We start from the raw sequence: 23,125 nt of genomic DNA on the forward strand, positions 1-23,125 counted from the left end.
GTCATACAACGAACACAAAGCAGTCAAAGAACTGCAAAACAATACTGCCATCAACCTTAAACGTGCTGACAAAGGCATCACAACAGTAATTCTCAACAAGAGGGACAAAATTCAAGAGGCCCAGGTTCAGCTCGACAACAGAGACCACTACCGACCTCTTGAAAACCCCATGGTCACTGACACATTAAAAAAAGTTAATGAGCTTATTGCTCAACTGCACAATGGCAAACATATAGACGATATGACAAAAAAGTGGCTTTCACAGACTCCCAATCCGCCCAGAATACCGATTTTCTACACTTTAACAAAAATCCACAAACCTTTGCCAGTGGGTAGACCGATTATATCGGGCTGCGAAGGACCAACTGAAAGGATATCATCCTTTGTGGATCATTTATTACAGCCTATTTCTCAAAAGCAAAAATCGTATCTCAAAGATACGACTGATTTCATCAACTTTATAGAAAAAACGCAAGTGTCAAATGATACTATTTTAGTATCAATGGATGTAACAAGCTTGTACACAAACATCCCACAGGAAGAGGGTATCACAATAGTATGCCAAGCATACGAAAAATACCACAATAACAGCCCTCCCATTCCGTCCCACTACTTAAAACAAATGCTCGGGCTTATACTGAAAGAAAATTCGTTCCAGTTCAACGGAGTAAACTATCTCCAATGTTTTGGAACTGCCATGGGAACACGAATGGCGGTTGCTTTCGCCAATCTCTTTATGGCAGAAATTGAAATAAAACTGCTTCACCAAAGCAGTATCAAGCCGAGAGTATGGAAGCGTTACATTGACGACGTTTTCTCCCTGTGGGATGTTCGTAAACAAGACATTGATCTATTCATAGAACAAGCTAACACGTTCCATCCAACTATAAAGTTCACGGCTGAAATCTCAGAGACTGAAATCACATTCTTAGACACGGTTGTCTACAAAGGTGAAAGATTCCAAAACGAAGCTATCCTCGACGTCAAAACTAACTATAAACCGACCGAGACCTTTCAATATACACACTATTCATCTTACCACCCGCCAGGTGTTAAGAAAGGCTTTATTAAAGGAGAAGCTATCAGACTTCTAAGAACAAACTCCTCGGAAAGAAATTTCCAGGAGGCCATGTGTAACTTCAAAACACGACTTGAAGCACGTGGTTACCCAAAAAGCCTAATTGAAAAAACATTATCTGAGGTCTCGTTTGCCGCAAGGCAGTCGACACTTAAAAAACAAACCAAAAAAACTAGGATCATGTGTACTATAAGTGGCCTCGGTCAACATATAAACTAAAGGCAAAATATTGCCTTTTGTGACAGCATACCACCTAGGGGTTAAAAATTTAAAACAAATACTGATGCAAGAATGGACCCTCATCCAAAATCAGCCACTGCTGAAAACAATTTACAAAACGCCTCCGATTATATCATACAAAAGAGGTAAATCGCTCAAAGACATACTCGTCAGAGCGAAGCTTTAATTAAAGGCTTTTGCGTCGCAAACGTAAAACCACACAGGGGAGTCTGTGTAGGCCTGTCTATGACCTTTTCAAACAGTCTTTTCAATTCAATTAGAATTTGATCTCCATGCGTAAATTTTAAGTGTGTGTCAGTGTTCCCGGGTAATCTCAGTTGACCGTGTATGCTCGAATACAACGTGCATACAAAGCACTTAAGTCGTTTTATTTTGTTTAAGGGAGTTTGAAATCTTCCTTACAGCGGTTAAGGGCAATAAAGAATGAGTGAAGCTCGCCATAGATGTCTCAATTTCGGAAGAGGGAGAGACTAAGTTGGAATTTGATCCTAAACAAGAATTATTAAGTTCCAGTAAAATTCAGTCGATGGAAAATGAAAGAGTCATGACTGATGAAGTAGTTATTTCGTACTCCCGAGCAACCACACCCTACAGAGCTTGTTCACCTTAAACTTTCTAAATGGGATTTAAGTGGTTTCAGTTTGTTTCAGGAACTCAGATAGGTGCTACATTGTAGTACTAACAAATGGCCAGGGTTGCAGTCAATACAGTGCAATAATAAGTCAGCAAAGCAAGACGAACAAATACAGGGTATTCAATTTAATTTGAATTTGACCTCCATGCAGTGCAGAAATTTTTAGTGTGCGTCAGTTTTTCCGGGTAATCTTAGCTAACCGTGTATGCTCGAATTAAACATACACAGGACTTAAGTCGTTTTATTTTGTTTAATGGGAGTTTGAAATCTTCCTTAGAGCAGTTAAGGGAATAAGGAACGAGAGAAACTTGCTATAGATGTCTCAACTTTGGAAAAGGGAGAGACCGAAGAGATCCTTCAGATTGGCTCTTTTGTCAATAATTACCATAGCTAAATCAATGTAGGTGTATGTCTTTCGTGGGCCCACGGCGGTTCCAGTGAAATTTGTGTCATATTTCAGCAAAATGTCAGTCGAGTTTGAGTTTAATTTTCAGCAAACTTGTAGCTATTTGCTTTAAGGCAGATCTCTATTGCGTTACCTTACCAGACCCATACAATTGGTTGAGGGACAGTCATCAGCTCTTCAATCTGATGCCTTTGTCAATACCAAGGTTGTTGTCATTGTTTGGAAATTGCTGCCTTTGAATAAAGGGCTCAAGCAAACAAAGGAAAAAAGCGATTTCTATTTGCAGCCCATGCTAGTCTCGGAAAAAAATGCACTGTTGAATAGTACAATCAAATCTAAATTCACACCGAATACAGCACAGTACATTGTTGTAAATTCAGCGGCTAAGTGCTGTTCCATACAATACGAGGTCATAATTTTTGCTTTCTCATTTCTGTAAATCTTACAAAGACTTAGAATAAAACATTCAAGGTTAGCGCTTCTCCTCTGTCCTTTCTTTCCTTATCGTTATTGATTTTTTCGGCTCTTCCCTTGCTTGCGCTAAGCGGCTTACTTCCCTATAATACAAACTTTTGTTATTGCTTTTTTTATTATTTTTATTTATTTCAACCTATATTACGACGACATTAAACTTTGGTGTAGCTCTCTTTGCTAAAGGACGTATTTTTCCTGACCCCAAACAGAAAAATTTCACGTTGTATGCAAATATGAAGAATAAAACGTGTTGTCGAGGGAGATTTACATTAACGAGTGTATCAATGGGTGTGAATATTTCATCGTCTGCCATGCGCAGCTCAGCAAATCTAAGTAGGTTTGAATTTTTTGGTTTTTGACACTGAATTTGGGTTTACTAGATAATCTCCACGTTTGGATGCTGTTGGTATCACTGGAGGCGAGTGACAGCAAAAGGACATCGAACACTTCATATCAGCCAAGATTAGTTTTAATGACAATGAATATATAGAAATCATATTATGACCTGTGGTATAAGAAATGAGTAGTCAAGAGACAGTACGTCGACTCCCGTAAAGATTTAAGATTCACTGTATTTACTTTCACTATCAATTAGTGTATCAGCTGAACAAGAAAACGTTCTCAGTCCGCATTCGTGAGATTGAAACATCACTGTATTCCTCATCACTATGATGCTTAGCCTATCAGCTGAATAGATCGAAAAAAAAAAAAAGAGAGAGTTCACTTTCATGAGAATTCATTTCGATACCAAATGTTCAGATACTTTTCAGCATAAGATAAAAACAGTTAGTCGTGAGGATACAAAGCTCACTGCATTCAAATATATCTATAAATAATTAGATTTAACAATTTTTCACCTCAGTTTCGATGAACAGTGATGGATATTTACCCAGCCGCGAAGCGGCGAGGGAAATATCCACCACTTTCAACGAAACTGAACTTAATAATTGCTCCAGTATATACTACACAGATACACAAGAAATAAGTTTATTTCTTTTAACATAGAAAAAAATGGTCGGAAATTGAACTCTTGACGCGTGATTTTGTCTGATCGGCTACTCGGAGGTGAATAGTACTTGCTATTCACCTCACTGCAAACTAACAATCAGCGCACGAGAAGCACTATTCACCTGTGTGGTATATATTAATATAAAAATACTTAAAAAATGTTTTTCCATGATCAAAATGCATTCTATGATTCATAAAATCAGCGACTTGTTTTTCTAGATCAAGAGAAGGATATGATATGTTTCCTACTCTTACACAGCAGTAATCAGCAAATCATATACTCTCTTTACATTTTCAAAACAGTAAACTAGACGGTTTATTTAAATTAGAAGAAACATGTAGTAAGACGAATAGTTTTTTTGTTTAACATAGAATTTTCATCCCCAGCCCACTAGGAGTTGCATGATTATCATACGGGCAAATTACTTTTAGACCGTAGAAGTTTAAGACTTAACAACGGAGCTCTTGGTTTTTATGGAAATAAGGGACTGATTGGCCTGAGCTGTGTTCGATTGTGAACCACTACCATCAAGTCCGCTTGATTCTCTAAGCGCTGTTCCTCAGCTTAATCAACTTTTGCTTATCCAGCTGGAATAAGAGGTTGTAGAAATCGTCTTATTTCTGCTGAAAACAGTGAGCCATATTTTATGAGCTTTTTGTTACTTGAAAGATAAATGATTTATGAACTGATGGTTTTGTGCATGTGTACTTCAGCTACAAAATGGAACGCAGAATCTCGCCTGACGATTTAATTCTTCCAAGACCAACCTGTGAAGTCGCACAGAAAGGAATCGTAAATGGCTTAATTTTCTCACAATATCGGCAGTCAGTAGCCATGGAGGACCTAGATGAAGCATTTTATGAATCGGTAAGTCATAGCTTTGATCCATAAAGAACGTTGATCTCTTATTAAATCAAATCAAAGAAGCTTTTTGCTCGATATGAGCAAGGGAAGCCTTTGTAAAAAATCACTATGTTTTGTAATATATCCACGCATGAAGTAATTTTCTGCTTGCTTGCTTGAACCTTCGAACATTTTTTATCAATGTTACCAACGATGCGATCAACATGATTCTCCCGGTTTTTCTTCCTTTTGTTTTGTTTTGTTCTCTATTCTAAGACTCAAGCTTTAAACAGAACACTTGATCAAGTTAAAGCATGAATCGAATCTTGTTAGGTGCTTTTTTTTTCAGTTTTACTCATGAAAGGCAGCACTCAAAAAATCATCACTGGTAGAATCATGAAAAAACACACAAAAAAACCATTTCTTGTGGTTAAAATATTAATCGCAATTTTCGAGTGGGATTATTAACTTCATTTATATTTCATGCTGCGCTAGCAATTTCAGTTTCATTCTCATTATCTTTTGGAGGGAGAATAAAATTGGAAATGTTACGCGTGGAGATATGTAATGACTTTTTAGCCGTTATCTTTTAAAAATGAGAAACATATAGTAAAGCTAAGTAATACATTGGTCAGACAGAAAACAGACGTACAAACAGTCAGATAAAGTCATATCCTGACCCACACTAATGAAGTAAAGTTTTGTTTGGACAAAGGAACACTCTTAGAGAACAATTGAAGATAATATAAAAGATATATAAATATATGTACATAATTTATGTTTTCTTGGCCGTGCTCATCTTTTAAGTTTCTCTTGACCCTTTAGAGAAGGTACCAAATTGAGTTCTATAAAAAAAAAAATTAAAAAAAAAAACAAACCAATCTTTTTCAATTTACAAAAAGCGGTGAAATTAAGTGGAAAGACATAAACAAGACATGACTGGGACATAACTGAAAAATTAATTTGTCTTTGCTAACAATACCTTCCAATCTCAAGAAATTTACCTTCCCTTGTTTTGTAAACAGTGTAGTAAATTAATTAAAAACTGAAGGTCCTGTCTAAGAGCTCATCTGCATACAGGTGTCTACTAACATGGCGGTAATTCGAGTCAAGTTCAGGAAGGAAAGATTGTAAGCGCATTTTTCCTTGTAGGACCTCATGATAAACAAGAACATTTGAAAAAATATTTGTGAAACTTTCTAGCCTAATTAATAAATCAAACACTGAGAAGATTTCACTCCAGACGAGGGAAGAAAAACGTGTTTTATTTCATTTGAAATAATATAAATAATAAAACAAATAATAATGACACAAATAATAACATTCCCATTCCTTTCCTGTCATTTTCCCTTCGTAAATACCTCCAGTATGGAGTTGATAGTTTTAATAAATGTATCACTCCCGAACGCGGTTGATTTAAAGGTTTCACAAGAAATGAGAGAACAAGGAATCGAGAGATCTAAGGCCATGGACTTAGTTCGAATAAAGAGACTGATAGGTGCCTGTGACTCAAAAGAAGATACAGCACTTTATTTGCTTGAGGAATGGAATTACGAACCACAGGTGAGGTTTTGTACTTTGATTTTTGTTTGCTCCTCTTAACGTACTCCGAGCCATGTACTATGTATGATTTTTGAAATTTTTGCTTGTGGATAGCAATCGAACATTGCAATCGAAATGATTTTATTCCCTGTACCTATGGGCACAAATTTAGGGATATCGTTTATAATTTATTGACATCGGAAATGATCTACAGATTTTTGTTGTTGTTGTTGATGTCGGTGCTTATTGTGATATTAAATTAATTTATGTCTTATGCAAGGCGATTTGAAAAAGTCTATCCCGTAAAAGACCATTCAAATAATTGTCCGGGATGTAATTAAAAAATTTTTCAAGGTTTCAAGATTCTTACGGCTACTCAGTGACCTTGGCGTAGACTTTGAAAGTGTGAAAGACTCCCTCCAAAATACTCCTTTACACATGGCAGCTAAGAAGAACTATACCTTGGTAGGCGACTATCTAATGGACAGATTCCCCAGTATGCTCCTGACTGCTAACGCTCAAAATGAACTTCCGATCGAAATAGCCATAAGAAACTATCAAGATGACATGGCAGCATTCTTAATTCGGAGAATGGATCATAGAAGGTAGGTAGTGGTCGCTTGGTTGGCGTTGCAGATATTTTATTGCAGAAGTAGATAGCTTGGATTCCCGGCAGTAGTTGCATCATGCAAAGAAGAGAAAGGCGAAAAAGTCAGTATTGTAGCCAAGTGGCCCAAATAACGAGAGATTATCCCCAACTTTAATGCGTGAAGTGACTAAGGGCACTGCTTATCCCTCCTTGGATAGCATGTTATCCTTAGCAGTTCCTCAAAGCTCGCCGGTACCCTTTTAAACTCGTGGGTATAGCTTGGTTCAAGCATTTTGTACAAAGACGACACCGCTCATAGAGATTGAAACCACAAAAAATCAATTTTCATTCATTTCCTAGCTTTGCCTATTATTTCTTATCATGTTCTGCCCAAGAAATGGGTAGGTAATGTGCATTTCGACATTTGTGCCTTTCTTTCGCAGGGTTAAGGACTTGTTCAGTGGCATAAAACAACAGGGAAAAGATATAGTGAGCTTTTTGAAAATGACAAAAGAGTTTAAGATGCAGGTTTGTAAATGGAGAATTGCTTCCCTACCAGCTTTTACTTTGAAATATGTGGGACGTTCGTAGGGTAGATTTGTTTAAGTGCCACGATGAAAACTACTGTATTTAATTTACCAGTAATTTTGTCGCCCCTAATTTGTCACTTGTTTAATTATTCGGTGCCTTTTCACGGGGTGGTTTGGGGCATGATTTTTGACACACATATCTACATACTTTTTTTAATGGCATTTAAAGAAAACGATCGTGGCCGTGTTGGATAGTCTCATTTCTCCTCGTTGGCCACATCCGCCGAGTCTGCCGTCCGATATTCTACCGTGTTTATCTTGGGAACAACTACCAGAGACACCCACTCATTATTACGTGGCTTACGACATTTTGGAAAGTGATGACAATGGAAAATTCCCAGATGACCCTAGTTATGAGCATCCACATCAGTCTTGTCTGTATAACTTAGCCAGCCATTGGCACAAGAACCTTGATGAGAGAGCAGAGGTAGGGAGCTTAAAAAACTCTATCATGATTAATCTTTTGGACGTCAAAACTGACCTATAGCTTTATACATATAATAATAGAGTGCGTGAGGGTTAGACATGTATAGCGGCGGAAATACACAACGAGTTTAAGAACAACGGAGAACGTCACTAGTCTCTGGCACAACAAACAATGTGGACCTTTCATCTTGAATTACTGCCTTATAGCAAGATGTAATAACCTACAAAACATAATGAAGATTACATTGCGAAGCGAAACTCGAAACAGAAATTATCTAGCAACTTACCATAAGATAAAAAGACGACAGAAGCAAAAAATTCTTAATTTTAGCCTACCATACACGAGCGCTCTAACGCGCGCGATTGAGAAGTGAACAAGTTAATGAAGCATTATGGTCTTACGTAATCTTTATCGAAAAATCCTGAACCGCGGAATGAACTTCACCTTAACGACTTGTTGAGTAATAGCCTCAACAGAATGGGAAGGGGAGGAAGGGAAGTGATGTGTTTATTTTGACTTTGGCCAAATTAGCGTATGCACTGCTTTAATTTACCTTCATATGAATATTTTTTCAATATGTTAAAACTGTGTAGTTCTATTGAGTCGCAAATTGGAATATTCTCAAGCAACTTGAGCCAGTGAGCCACATACAAATATGTGCCCTTTTTGTAAGGACAGGAAATCTGCTATTCAAAGGCTGTTTGCCTTTCTCGCCAAAGTTAATGATAATTGACTGCTAAGGAAACGAGATTTAAAGGAATCCAATAAGTGACAGTGAGAGAGATAGCACATGATCTGCGATAAATTCTATACAGGGAATCATCAATCATGTTGTCATACAGCTGTTGACTGAGAGAAAGTGGCGGAAATACGCCTCATTTTGGTGCAGGTTAGCATAAAACACCTGTCTTTTATTTTTAATTCTAAAATTAAAGTTAATGTCATGACCGTCTACTTATTTTCAAACCTTCCGCGGCGAAATGTAATTTAAAAATTATCACCCACGCACTAAAGGGGATTAACGAACGCTCACAGTAACAAGACAGAACGTACCTTGCAGTACTTTTTATCCTGGAAGCAGTTATCGTTCGGCTAATGTGATAATTCAGTTTTGGGTAGGACTATTGTTGATGGTCGATTGCATTATAAAACACCCGCATAATCCATAAAACTCCAACGCCAGGCTTATGCTCGAAATTTCAGTCTTTTTACATATACTTTGATATTACCCCAACTGCCCTAATGTTAGTGATGAAGATTTCGATTACCCATCAACAAAGAAAAACAGTTTCCTAGAAGCTAACTTCTTCAATCATCATCATCAACCAACCGAACTTTTGTACCATCCTGAACTTTTATATAAAACTTGCATATTTTCAGGGTTCGTTCCTACCATTACATGTTCTTTGTTTGTGCACTTGGAGCCTCACTTGTGTATTCGGTAAGCCTTGACGAGCCTCTTGATTATGGCTCCTCGTCCTTCAGAGCAGTTTTTGACGTCTTGATACTGTTCACCACATTCTTCTTTATGCTGGAGGAAATAATTGAGCTCAAAAGGTGAGGTTGATTTTACCTGAAATGCAGGTCTGCAACTAGTTTGTCTACTTATGTATGAAGCTCTGCTTACGCATCAAAGTTAAAGCATTAACCTTAGTTTGCTCTTTTCCTTTTCTTTTTTCAGAGAACCATTCATTTTTGTTAAAGATCCATGGAACTATTTGAACGTTAGTGGATGCGTTCTTATATTCTTGACTTTTGTGTACAGACTCCAGAAGAGAAACGACCAATGGACCTTTGCTTGCTTTGCGTTCTCAATCAACAGCCTGGGTATTTTTAAACATACTAGCAGAGATCGGTAAGTAAATGTAACATGGCGGAGGTCATGCTAAGCCCTCGAGTCTTGGGTTGGACATGACGCGTAATCCAGCTCCTCATATCTAGCGCGCGTCGTATGAATTGTCATATTGTTAACTGTTATCGTTAACTGTTATCATATTGTTAACTGTTATCCTCTCTTTTTAGATATATAGGTGAATACGTCAAATGCCTTTACAAAGTTATCTACAGAGACATGCCTAGATTTCTGTATGTGTTTGGTATCATCCTCTTCACTTTCACTGTGTCGTATTACTTGGCGCTTCAAGCTCATAAAGACTTAACCTTATTGAATGGTGAACTGGTAAACAATAGGTACGTCTTCACTTAAATAGGAGTCTTCCATGGACAAAAAAAGTTCAAGCTAATTATGACATTTTAAAGCCGGTTGTTTAGGAAGTTCTTATCGTAGGCCCCGGCTGTGGACAATCTATGTTATTATACATTAGATTTAATTTGAAAACTGATTGTTCGAGAGCACACAGTCAGTAAACAATTATTGGATGAAGTTTGGTGATATCCAGAAAAGTCAAGGTCGAGGTAAGGGTTATCAGCCGAAGCCTTTGGCTTCGGCTGATATCCATACCAAGACCTTGATGATTCTGGTTATTGCAAAAACCGAATCTAATAATTTTTTCATCGTACACTAAACCAAAAAAAAAGGTCATGACGGTAGGTGGAACTGATAATTTATTTTTAAACGGGTAAAAATATACAAATCAGCAAACAACACAAAGCGTACGAACTTAACATGATTATCCCTAGAATTCATGCACCGCTGTTATACATGACATGATTATCCTTGAGTGTCCTCGACATCATTATCGTATAATCTGCAGCTAAATGATGTCTCAGGCGCTAATTTCGAAAACTCACAGTACGCTTTCGGCTTATCAGAAAAGAGGTAGTAAGTCGACAGTATAATAGTAGACAATAGCGTGTGAGGTTGACATGATAACCCAATGTCTGCAGCCCGGATATTGGATTATCATGTAGAGTTAAAAGTCCCTTGTTTCCAAGCCCATAGTTCGTTTAGTATTCTCTTCTCAAACTTTTGCAAACTCGATCAGAGAGAAGTGTCTTCTTTTGCAGATTATTTAAAAAATGTAACATAGAACACTTACTGAATTCAGTTTTTGCATAATATCATGACTTATCAAACCTTGTGTCTGTTTTATCTGCCGAAGCCTTCCTTAGATCTTGGCATTGATATTTCATGATATCATACTGACCTCACCCAAAAACTGTGGCCGCAAGGGTTGTTTGAAGTAAATGCTGTTTGTTTAGAGTTTGCGTTTCCTCTTTCGATCCCTGCTCCCTTTGTTTTTTCAAAAGGTTGCATTTTTATGTTTTTTAGAACTATTAGGGGTGACATATCGTGTACTGGTGAAATATGGTGCGTGATGTTAGCAGGACTGTTTGCTTGGCTGGAAGGGACTTTCGTCGTCAACACTTTTGAAGATGTTGGGTAAGCTAAATACCTGGATCAAGTGCAATTTCTAAGATATCACAGAGGGATTTGAAGAGAGAATTTCTAGAACTCTTAATCCCTCTCTTTGGCGGCTAAACGCAACTGTCTTTTAATCAATACATCTGCGTTTCATTCTGCTATACTCTGAGTGGACATCACCCCTTCGAGTCAAAAGAAGCGTCTAGGCCATCTCATGACAAAGAAAGAGATACATAAGGGAAAGGAAAGACGGTGGGAAGAAAAAAGTTAAAAATGGGAAAGTTGGCGGAGGAAATCAAAGAGGAGTTATATTAAATCTGCATTCTAATTTGTGTACGAAGCCTCACAGAGAGGAACAATTCAGATAATGGCCTTACTACTCAACTTGAAAGTTATGAGATAATATTTGTCTCGATTCCGGCATACTGATGGCATTTATCTATATCATTTTGAAATGTTATTTTCTTAGTGCTGATTTAAGGTAACTTTTTTTTAAAATGAGGCTTGCAAAGTTCTCTGGAAAACAAGTTATAGTGTTTTTCAATTTTGGCACAGATAACTATTTTAAATTATGGTAAAAAGTTCATTGATCAGGACTCTAATTTTTTTCAACCGTTTCTGGAATCACTGACCCTAACGCAAATGTTGTATACTTCTTTGTCAGTATTTTTGGAGGATTTCTGATCCTTGCTTTCATGTTGAGTGTGACTATCATCTTGCTGAATATTCTGATTGCTCAGCTGTCACTGACTTATGAGACTGTTCAAGAGGAGTCACAGCATTCGTTTACTGCGATGAGAATGCAGGCCGTGGCTATTGTCGAGTGGGGAAGTAGGTTTAGATTCTGGGTAAGTTAACCTATTTTTTTGTAAAGGAAAAGTCCTTAAATAAATATAAAAATGGAAAGACCTTAGCACTGTTTGAACGTTGGTTTTCGGGTATAGGGAATAATACTTTAAAAGAAAATATATTCTTTACTTCACCAATGACGTCAAAGTTTAGAAATCATTCGATTTTTATCTCTGCTGTTAGCAATTGAATACAGGTTACAATACCTAGCCAGGTTTGAATTTACAAAGAGTTACCTAACCTCCTCTTTCGAAAACGTGTGACGCCGCCATTTTTTCCCGAAAGGGCCAAGTTCATTTCGTAGAGCATTATGAGACATATCCCGCGATAAAACCCCTAATACAAAGAGTTGGTGGCCGAGCTATAAATTCTAAAGTTACTTCGGCTACAACTTCACTGACGGAAACCAAAAGAGCAAGAAGAACACAAAATCTTAATTACTGTAGCAAAAAGGAGACAAAAAATAGCAAACAAAAAAAGACGCGAAAAAAACAAGAGAAGAATGCCAAATATAATGTTGTGTCAATACGGATTTCAATGAAATTAATATTTTATATTTAGAATGTCCGGAAGAAGTATTATGTGGCAGGTGAAATTAAGCCGAGGGAGGAGATTGAAGGTAAAACCTTTTCTGTTGGAATTTGATTTTTTTCTTTGGTCCATTGTTTAAGACACTTTGATAGCCTTACATGTATTTATCTTTAAACTTCTTTCTCATGAATGTTTTTTTTTTTTAAGTTTTCTCTCCTCTTTTTTGTTCACCAAATTCATAGCTATGCTGCAAAAGTGTAGAGAGAGGTCAGAATCGAACAAGTCAATAACCGATCATCTCAAGGAGATCCGGGAAAGATTCACGGCAATGGAGACAAATCTTCAATCGTTGAGGTAAAGAGCAAAAAACAGACTCTTCGGTAATTGTCATGCACGAGCTGAACATAATTTTTTTTTCGGAAGTTATTTTCCGGTCAAAGAAATGATAGGTATTCGTTTGTTGTGTTAGTGGTAAAAGCAATGTTTTCTATCTGTTATATAGATGTGAATTAGAGTCTGTCATTCAGGAAAGACAGGATGAAGTAAACAAGCAGACGACTCAGGGATTTGACAAAGCTGTGTGAATTCTTTTATTTTACACACCATTTGATCATTTTTGCAATCATTTTTTTCGGTAGAACTCGGCTTGATTCGAGTTGTCTTAAATACTGCAAAAGCTGGCCTTTGATCCCTACATCCATTTCACTGATAGTTAGATGAATAACTTGGGTTTACTTACTTTTCGTTTTCTTGGTTGACTCAGGTGATATTTTTGGTTCTGGTAACTTTTGCTTTTCAACTCTTTGCTGACTCCCCACACAATATTTTTTTGGAGGCCTCCCAATTTGCAACAACCACTCTTTTATTTTTTTCTGCAACGGCCTCTAGTTTTAGTCTTGGGGAACGTACCAAATGGTTCTCCGCTTGTTTTGAAATGTGTTGGATCAGAGCTCAGAAATTGATAACGGTTATAATTTAGCAAACTTTGTAATCTTTCCATGGCAGGAAGATCATTTATAAATTTAAAAATAAAATGGTCGATCTGTGAGAGACATTTGAGAATTAATTACTATTACCGATCAGCATTACAATTACCCCGGATGGGAATATTTAGATACGATCGAACGCATGACCATTGGGAGTTATCACATCCCCGTGATCACCTCAAATCAGGATAAATTGTTGATAAGAGATAAATCGGTTATTTGTACGCCGCGTAGATGGGAAAATTAAAAAAAAAATGTCATATGACTGAAGTAACCAGCCAGGCAAGAGAATGATGCTTTACGTCCACACTGATTGGCTAATTCGATAGTGATTAGCTAGCATTATTCACCTCCACTTCGGTGAATTATTCAAGAGGAGGCTACCTATTGTGTTCAGTTTTGTTTGGCACGAACACGATAAAGTGCTTAGTGTAACTGATGAATCAAATGAAGGAATAAGGTGTCACATGACTTCTGGCCTGATTTATGAGTCAAATATAAGAATAATAACAGGCACCTGCTGTTCATGAGGTAATTCAAACTCTAATTTAAATCCAGTAGTTTTATGTGCATCACATTATAACGCCAGTTCCCTCAAGTTCTGTGGCGGAATAAACGGAAATTTGCACGCCCTTGAATATTCAAAATCTGATCGCGACCTGCCGTGGCAAAATGATTCATCGAATCTCGGCAGAAGACTTGATTCTTCAGAAAAGTGCTAGTCAGCTGGACGACAGTTGTTCGATAGCCAGCTCTTTTACTCTTCAAGACCGCGTGGAGGCAATCCAGCAATCCAGTGAGGAATTTCACGAAATGGTAGGTTGAAGAACCATTGCACTTTCTCCGAAATTCTCTTATGTTATAAACCTATGAAGGAAGGATGGAATTCTTTTTAGTGTCTCGCACATTAACTAATGAATTTTCCTCAAAATGGTTTTGGTTACGTAATCCCCTTACTTCCACTAAGGAGTCAATTTTTTGATGAAAGAGGAACCAGTTTCAAAATCTTAACTTTGAATCCAGACGGGTTGAGCTGCTCCTTTTACGTTCGTTTACTACTAAAAGCCTACATTATCATTTACTGAAAAATTGAAGAACACAATGTCGGAGAGCGAATCGTCTTAAGCCATCTCTAATTTAGATGTAAATTTGTAGATTAAATTGACGGTAATATGAGCTCTTCATGTAAACAAAATTTAAGTGAATTGAAGGAGCAAGTGCACTTTGGGGCTTTTCATCTTCAGTAAGGTCTCATTTTCAAGCTTTAATAGATATAAAAATGTATTTTATTGACATCGTTGCTCCGTGCTACTGGTTCAGAGCCTTTATCCGGCGACTAAAGAGAGAAATCAGAACGTTATCTATTATATTTGCTTTTAATAAAAAGTGCTGTAGTCGCCTGAGGATTAGAAATACATTTGCAATTTACTAACAATGACTTTGTTGTGCCCTTTTATATAAAAGCTTTTTAGCTCTTTTCATAAGCTCAGTTTGTTTCCACAAGAAGTTTTATTATTCATGCAAATTTATTTTTTTCAATTTCACAGTACCGGAAAATATCCAGAATCTAGAACACCTCTTTTGTTCCCTTAAAAGTTTATTTACCTAGTGATCTTGAAGGTTTTTATTGAAATGCTTCCTCTATTAAAAAACTCTTTGTCAGAACAAAGACTTCATAATAACCTCGTCTCCAGGGTGAGGCGACTGGAAGCTTAGGTTAACGGTACGTAGAAGGAGTCGAAAACAGTTAGACTGAACCTTAACTTAAGTGTTAATTACATCTCGATGAAAAATTTTAAAAAGTTTAATGGGATTTTACTGAAATTACCAAAACAAAAAGTGATTACTTTCCGTAGGTCAAAAAAGAAATGAGAGAAAAAGGCATCGATAGAAGCCAGGCAATGGACTTAGTTCGCCTTCAGAGACTTATAGATTTCTGTGATACCAAAGAAAACACAGCACTCTACCTACTGCAGGATTGGAATTATGAACCTCAGGTGCCGTAAGACCGTTGCCATAGAGAAGAGATGAATATTAACGTAGATGCCTTCCTCACATAAAGTCTTGATCTTCCGTTGCACCTCATCACAGCTTTATTTCCCAATTTTTAACCGAAGAAACAGCCAGTAATTCTTTACATTTAAAAGCCTGCAGCTTTTAAGCAAAAGAAAATTTCATCCCCTTGTTAATTTATGTCATATTCTTGAGAGCTACTTAATTTCCCCATTTTCATCTCCGTCGCTTCCGTGATTAGAAGTGATAACATCAACTCAATTCACGCGTCATTGAAAAGTTAAAAGAAAGGTAACAGGAAATTTCTTGTTGACCAATAAACATGAGCGCACAAAACCAATTATCCAGAGGAAAACGAAACGGCCAGTGAATTGATCTTTGAACAAACAAGATGTAATCAGCAGTTCTCCATTCCATCCACTCTAAATTTCCTCATAAACTAGTCAGTTATGTAGATAAGTGTCTCAATTTCGGTATAGTATGTGAAAAATTCTCCTTTACCTCGTCATTTATTCAATTTCATGCAGGTTTGCAGATTTCTTAGGCTTCTGTGCAGTTCTGGGGTGAATTTGAAAGATATGGTAGATTTCCTTCACAATACACCATTACACATAGCTGCTACGAAGAACTTCATTTCCCTCGCCAAGTTTTTGATTGACAGCTATCCTTACATGCTTGTGGCCATAAACGGACAGAGCGAGCTGCCGGTTGAGACTGCAATAAGACACAGTCAGGATGAAGTGGCAGCATTCCTTATAAGGAGAATGGATCATAGAAGGTTAGCGAGTTTTTGTTGTTGTTTCGTGCAAAACGGGCGTCAACTTCAAAAAAGATTTTTTGAGTTTGAAAAGAATAAAGGAAAAGGATGGTCGATGATGGAGAAAATTCATTTGTAACTCATGTAACGACACAATTCATTTCATGCCTTTTTGTTAACGACGTTAGCTTTAACCCTAAGTAATGCATGGTACGGCTTCTTTGTTCCCTATTTTCAGAGTCAGAAACTTGTTCAAAGCCAAGAAGGAAAGAAAAGCTGCAATAAGTTTGGTGAAACTAACCGAAGAGTTTAGGATGCAGGTAATTAATTTGTGATTATTAAAGAAGGAGGTTTGCCTGTCTCGGATGTCTTACATGAGCCAAAAGTTTTACTTTAATGCAAAAACGTCAAAGAAAAGAGCCTCCTATATGCTCCCTAGAAACCTTCTCTAGTGACAGCCATGCTTTAATGTAGTTCCTTTTTAATTCCCTAAGAAAACAATCTTAGCTGTTTTAGACTGTCTTATTTCACCCCGATGGCCACACCCACCCTGTTTACCGTCTGACATTGTGCCATGTCTGTCATGGGAACATCTACACGACAAGCCTACTCACTTTCACGTGACTTATGATATCCTGGAAAGTGACGTCAATGGGAGATTCCCGGATGATCCAGACTACGAATACACACCAAAGTCTTTTTATTATAACTTGACAAAGCACTTCCAACAGGATCTAAACAAGGTAAATTTTGATATTTATTCATATGCCTGTTCATGATATACGACAAGTGCAATAATATGATAAGATTTAATGGTCCTATTGCTCAAATTTCAGCTTTACAGACCGAAGCATTTATAACAGAAACGTGCTTAAATTTACCGCATAGTTTTATAGAATCAGTGTTCGTTAAATGTTTCTTCTAGACCTTAAAACGATCAATAAAGGCACAAGATAACGAGCTTGGCTGTGGACGATTGAAATTTTGGGTTAAAGGAAAAGGTGGTTTCACCGGGCCAGCTAAAATTCATGCGAGTAGGCAAATCTCTGGGAGAGAAACTCATCTATCCTCTAATTTCAAATTAACGACCACTACTCTATTTTCCCACAGGAAATTTTAAATCACGTTGTAATCAAGTTGCTGACGGAACGAAAGTGGGAAAAGTATGCCGCGTTTTGGTTCAGGTCTAGTATCTAAGACAATAAAACATGTTTTGATTTATTATTAAGACCGATTATATATTCGCTTGTCATCAATTAATAAACAACTATCTGTTTGTGTGCAGTAAGCGCTTAAAATTTTTCCTTACGCTCCCTCCCTTGAAAAAATCCTGCCTCTTACCCCTCCCTTTGGAATTTGGAAGTACTCACATAAATTGTAGTGTGAGCGATATGTGACCCATATGGAAACGTTAGATGTTACTATTTGTTACGAAGATTTGACGCACATGACGGGTAAGTAACGCTTTAGGATAAGTTTCACTTATTTGAAAGCCTGTACTGGTTTCCGTTTCCAGTTAGTGTTTCAAGCAATTGAAGCAACCGCGTGCGCATTATTAGCGTTTTGGCTTCTCACGAGCCCGTCATTTGAAAGGATTGGGTATTAGGAAGCTTCCGGGCGGATATATTAGTAATACGGTCTTCTTTTAATATTATACAATATTATGAACGATTCATGTTGCTTCTTCGCATGTAAATGAGTTTTGGGTTTACTTCAGGCATTAAAAAACATTCGTGTTTTTTCAAGTGCAAGCTGCAAGCCTGATTCAGACTGAATTTCGTGGATATTTCATCACTTAAATGTGCTGTCCGTTGATTACAGGGTTAGATTTGTCAATTATTTGGTTTTCCTGGTGGCTCTTTCTGCTTCCTTCATGAGTGCTGCAACGTCAGACGATCCGCTGGATTACAAAAGTGCTCCTGGTAGAAAAAGTCTGGAGATATTGTTGAGCTTGATGACATTATGGTTCATTATTGATGAAATTTCCGAGTTAAAACGGTAAGTTAGCTTGTATCTGACTTCATTTGCATGAAGCTATAATAGTTTTTGGTATCCTCCCTTCGAAAATGATTTACCACCTGCTACAGTGGCGTACATGGATAAAAAAATATCATCCCTCTCACCCTTATATCTTTAGAGAACCACTAGCTTACGTCAAAGACTACTTTAACTACATGGATCTGTCTGGATACTTCTTAATTGCGGCGACATTTGTTTTCCGATATCTCGGAGGTGATGCACAATGGATCTTTGGTTCTTTGGCAATAATGATCAACTTTGTAGGGATCTTCAAGTACTCAGTTGGGGACAGGTACGTTCGCAATATTCCTTTCATAATAGCTTTTATTGCGGGCATGGGAGTTGGGGGTAGGCGAGAGCTAAGAGGAAGGATTCGCTAAAACACAAGTCTTTTTCTCTATCACCTCTTTTTAATATAATTCTGTGTCCAATGCACAGTTGTGAGGCCAGTGCATTGATTTATTTTCTTCTTGCCTTTGAAGATACATCGGTCTTTACATAAAATGCCTTGGCATGGTCATCTACAAAGATATTCCAAGGTTTCTCGTTGTGTTCACCATCATCCTGCTAGCGTTTTCAATCTCATTTTACATTGCACTTAAGGCTGGCGACCTCAAACTCGGAAGGCAAGTAGAGTCTGAATTTTTTTTTATCTTTTTAATATGTTCATGATGGATGAACCAAATAAGTAAATAAATGAGAATTCGGATTAAGCGTTTAACATCCGCTAAGTGTTTGATCTTATCCATTGTTTTTAAGTTTTCCTGGGTTGTACCCTATTTCTCAGCTTTTGTTCTGAGCCACCTATTACATAACATGGAGATGTTTCGAAAAAGGGAATGGGGGTCACACTCTCACACCTAGAACATTTACCGACCCTCATTCGACTTGACCTCCTCGCTGTGTTTTACTTTGTAACAAAGTTGCCATATAACGCGCATCCTGACGTCATGACACAGAGTAGTGGTGGCACGCCATCGACTTATTTGTACAATTGCCGACGAATTCCCGGACTTCCCTCTTAGGATTTTCGTTTTTATTTTTTACGCAGACGAAATGTAAACACTAGACTACGTTTTGTGTTTCCCTAGCTACAATACTTTTGTGCCGCTTTTTGTGTGTTCTTCATCAAAACAGAGGAAGCAGAGCACAGTCGAGGCTTCTTATGTTATCTAGACGTCACGTAGATACTTCAGATCGCGAGTTTTAGTCACCTGAATGACATGGTTTGTGCGTAATTGAATTCGGATTAAATCATCTCCTAAAGAGCAGTTCACGGCTAACACAAGAACTTCCCTTAGCTACACCCCTGAATAAACCTCGACTTAATTTACATTTCTTTCTCTTTAAATTAGTGCGCTGGGCAGCGAATTTGCACTATGTAAAAATGGTGTAGGTGTGTGATGTTGGCTGGTTTGAAAACATGGCTGGAAGGTTCCTCGTTGTACGTAGCTTGCCAACTGCTGGGTGAGTTCAGCGACTTTAAGTTTGGAGGCATTTAATTCAGTGTTCTTACGTTTGAAAGTGTTGTAAGTTTTGCTTCCACGACATGGTGAAATATCTTGATATCTTGATACCTTGTGATCCTTGAGATGTAAAATGTTGAGATGTTGCCGTATTTTATTAGCCTGTGTACAGCCACCTCTTCCAGATTGTTCTTTTGGAGGGTGGAAGGGGGGAGGATACTTATTATTTAGAATCATTCGTTTTACAGTCCGACTGTCTTTTTGAAATCCGCTATCTACATCTACATCAACATCTTTACTCTTTTCTATCCTTTAATGCCATTGGAACTTTTCTACACGGAACCAAACTCATATAAATGCTATTTGAGACAATAAATGACTAAAAAACAGGTAATTCTTGCGTTATTGTTACTTTTGAATTTATTCAAAGCCATCGGTGTTGACGGTGCTTCCTTATTTTTTTTTACTTACTCAAAACAAGGCTGAGCCAGTGGTTGGGATGCAATTAAACTGTTTCTCCATCTTTTTCCATATATGAAAAGAAAAGGTCTAACGGAAAGAAAAAAAACTCTTCCGTCTTCCCTGTGTTCAGCTTTTTCGTTATTAACACACTTGATATCTAATATTGCTTCTCTTTTGAGATCCAGTTGGCTTGGGGCATTACTGGCAATATTTTTCATGATGAGTGTCGTCATTATTCTCTGAACGTGCTGATCGCTCAGCTCTCGTTGACGTATGAGATGGTTCAAGAGGAGTCGCTTCTTTCTTTCTCTGTGCTACGAATGCAGTCTGTGGCGACTATTGAGTGGCAGAGCCGCTTTAAATACTGGGTGGGTACATAGAAAAGAGTATTCACCTATATTTTTGGTCAAATATGTGCTTTGCCGAATCTTGGCTTGAAATAAAAATGTGTTTAAACGAATTTCTTGCAGAATCTCAGAAAGAAGTATTACGTACCCGGGGAAATCAAGAGCAGAGGGGAAGTCGAAGGTAAAGTATATTAAGATAATAGGCATTTCTTATTATGCTGTGAAAATAAGGAAATCTGGAGAGAGGCTTCAAAAGTGACGGGCCACTGGGTGCGTAAGAACTAACGCGGTTTTGTAACTTTCTACAGAAATGATGAAACAGTATCGGGAAAGCACGAATCCGACACACCCACAGCCTATGAAAAGTGGCACGTTCAAGAGCCGAGCAAAGTCCACGTTTTTTATGAAGGCCCTATTGAACATAAAAATCTCTTCACTCCAGTACTAAAAGAAACCGGATCACTCCGACATTAATGAGTAACTCGACTATTATTTTTTTCACAAAAGCTATGTTAAAGTCCATTGGAATTTTTCTGTAGAGAGTCGAAGATCATCCAGAGAAGGTTTTAATTAGTCTAGCTCTGCGCTTGGAAAATAATCGTGCTAATCTCTTGTCCAATCCTCGGAAGTGCATTTCTTTAAGTTGAACTTTTGCGATGGTTTTCCGTCATATTAACTTTAGTCTCGACTGGCACTTTGTTTTTGTCAGTTAACGTCACCTACTTGAGAAGCGCCAACGGGCTAAAAAGTTCAAAAAATTTCTGGAGGGAAATAATACTTAATAATTATAATCATCTCAGTAATGGTTTAAAGGGCCTAACTTAAAATAATCGGTCCTTTTTTACCGAACCAGCAAAGGCGGCCCAAGTTCCAGCTGTGAGATGATCATCCTGCAAAATACAAGAGTTTGTAAAGGAATATTTACGACCGCTCTTAGGAAGTAAAAATACAGTCAAATTCTCTATAACAATACCTTACCTTTCTATCACGATGTGTTGCTTGTTTTGTGACCACTTCCTTTGCTGCGACGAGGCAGCATTTCTTGGTTTACTCCTTCTCTTAGGAGTAGTAAACCTAGAAAGCAATAACTCGCTAAAGTGGCTACTTTTCAACATAGTAAGCGGTGGTCAGATAACAAGCGATGCACCGTGGAAGTAAGGTGAGGTATTTTTATTGAGAACTTCACTCTTTTTTTACTTCTAAGAGCGGTCCTAAATATTCTCATACAAACTTTTGTATTTTCGCCATGATTCTTAATACACAAGATGATCATCTCATAGCTGGAGCTGCCTGTGAACCGATTTTTTTTTGTTGGCATTTTTGGTTGATAACTTGTAAATTAGCAGTGTGTTGTTTTTAGTTTGCGATGTGATCCGTGCGATGCGGGTTATGTAAGTTACACACGCGGACATTAACATTAAAGAATAAAAAACGCGCCGAGTGCATTGTTGAGTTATATAAGCACGCGAGAATTTTTAAGAACACTCTAGGAGTGCGAGAAACACCTTTTATAAGAGCTTTAAAGCCAAATCTTAACGTGCAATCAGACTCCACTCGGGCGAAAGTATTTTCAAAATCTTCGCACCCTGTGATGTTAATTCTTCGCGCCAAAATCGCTTTAAATGCTGTAATATGCTTGATATTGTATATTTTACCTTGGTAATGGCGTCATGACGACTCCGAAACTTCGGATTTTATCGTTCGTTTTTACCGTTTTCAGTTCTGGTTGACAGCTGTATTGAAATTAGAAATAATCGACCTTAGCGCTTAGCGAGTTCTCCTTGACCACTTTTTTGAGCATTGAAAGTACGATTTAGCGGCCAGAAACGCAAAACACCGCAGGCGAGAAACCGTCTTTGTTAGTCTTCGTCGAAATCTTCATTTGATGCACGTGGTTCTCCTTCGTAGGGCGAAACCGTACACTTACATTTCTTCTCTACTACTTGAGTACGATGTATCACAACTCTCGGTAGAGCTTGCTGAAGGTTGGTATACATTTCTATTGGACGTTATTTCAAAAGTATGTCAACGCTGACTGATACAAAATTACAAGAGAAGTGAGAGATATGTAAGTGTCAACTAAGAGTTTTCACAGTTTTCTGCGTCATCACCCGCTAATTCGTCACCAGTCCAAGGGACACTTTTAAGACAAAATAAGAGCATTTTAGGGCCCGAGAAAAACCGAGTTTTAAATTTTTGGAAATTTTTTTCCTATCGGAATTGGTTTGTAAATATGATAAGCTTGATATTTACGCAAAAAGTTTTTCGTGCCATAGGCACTTTTAAGCCATTCTTACTGAATTACTTTACATTCAACTCACTATCTCTTTTCTAATTGGCCGAAGCGTACGTCGAAATCTACGCCTGGGACGTCATCTAGCTGCAGATTATACAATAATCAAGTCAAGGACACCCAAGGTCACGGGTAGTCATGTCATGCAAGACTGCGGTACAGGAATTCTAAGGCTTATCAAGTCACGTTCGTGTGCTTTGTGTTACTTGCCGATTTGTATATTTTTACATAAATTATCAGTTCCA

General features: G+C 37.7%; 2 protein-coding genes and 1 non-coding gene across 3 annotated transcripts; all 3 read left to right on the forward strand.

The window, feature by feature from the left end:
- Nucleotides 1-502: 502 nt before the first annotated feature.
- LOC136280080 (uncharacterized) lies at nucleotides 503-1,516 on the forward strand. Its single transcript, XM_066164702.1, has 2 exons — nucleotides 503-1,262; nucleotides 1,300-1,516. Exons 1-2 carry the CDS (start codon nucleotides 503-505, stop codon nucleotides 1,482-1,484), a joined length of 945 nt encoding a protein of 314 aa, XP_066020799.1. The 3' UTR covers nucleotides 1,485-1,516.
- Nucleotides 1,517-4,410: 2,894 nt separating this feature from the next.
- Nucleotides 4,411-13,591, forward strand: LOC131794749 (uncharacterized). Its single transcript, XM_059112296.2, has 15 exons — nucleotides 4,411-4,473; nucleotides 4,555-4,708; nucleotides 6,107-6,247; nucleotides 6,581-6,831; nucleotides 7,259-7,343; nucleotides 7,575-7,832; nucleotides 8,648-8,721; nucleotides 9,213-9,389; nucleotides 9,514-9,687; nucleotides 9,855-10,022; nucleotides 11,065-11,175; nucleotides 11,822-12,005; nucleotides 12,568-12,625; nucleotides 12,780-12,891; nucleotides 13,040-13,591. Exons 2-15 carry the CDS (start codon nucleotides 4,562-4,564, stop codon nucleotides 13,119-13,121), a joined length of 2,022 nt encoding a protein of 673 aa, XP_058968279.2. The 5' UTR covers nucleotides 4,411-4,473; nucleotides 4,555-4,561; the 3' UTR covers nucleotides 13,122-13,591.
- A 488-nt stretch (nucleotides 13,592-14,079) lies between these two features.
- LOC131794736 (transient receptor potential cation channel subfamily A member 1) lies at nucleotides 14,080-21,518 on the forward strand. Its single transcript, XR_010717229.1, has 13 exons — nucleotides 14,080-14,339; nucleotides 15,380-15,520; nucleotides 16,064-16,314; nucleotides 16,532-16,613; nucleotides 16,788-17,036; nucleotides 17,404-17,477; nucleotides 18,115-18,291; nucleotides 18,431-18,604; nucleotides 18,795-18,938; nucleotides 19,668-19,779; nucleotides 20,426-20,608; nucleotides 20,711-20,768; nucleotides 20,896-21,518. It is a non-coding gene; the product is annotated as a transient receptor potential cation channel subfamily A member 1 (transcript).
- The last annotated feature ends 1,607 nt before the right edge of the window (nucleotides 21,519-23,125 follow it).

The sequence above is a fragment of the Pocillopora verrucosa genome, chromosome 4 (assembly GCF_036669915.1).
Source record: "Pocillopora verrucosa isolate sample1 chromosome 4, ASM3666991v2, whole genome shotgun sequence".
In the NCBI taxonomy this organism is placed as follows: domain Eukaryota; kingdom Metazoa; phylum Cnidaria; class Anthozoa; order Scleractinia; family Pocilloporidae; genus Pocillopora; species Pocillopora verrucosa.

What these genes read in the sequence shown, in the direction of transcription:
- LOC136280080 (XM_066164702.1), top strand. Translation starts at nt 503, where the DNA reads ATGGATGTAACAAGCTTGTACACAAACATCCCACAGGAAGAGGGTATC. An exon ending in CAAAAAAACTAGGATCATGT is followed by an intron (nt 1,263 to 1,299) that starts GTACTATAAGTG and finishes TATAAACTAAAG; the next exon opens with GCAAAATATTGCCTTTTGTG.
- LOC131794749 (XM_059112296.2), top strand. Translation starts at nt 4,562, where the DNA reads ATGGAACGCAGAATCTCGCCTGACGATTTAATTCTTCCAAGACCAACC. An exon ending in TACGCCTCATTTTGGTGCAG is followed by an intron (nt 8,722 to 9,212) that starts GTTAGCATAAAA and finishes GCATATTTTCAG; the next exon opens with GGTTCGTTCCTACCATTACA. An exon ending in AAACATACTAGCAGAGATCG is followed by an intron (nt 9,688 to 9,854) that starts GTAAGTAAATGT and finishes CTCTCTTTTTAG; the next exon opens with ATATATAGGTGAATACGTCA.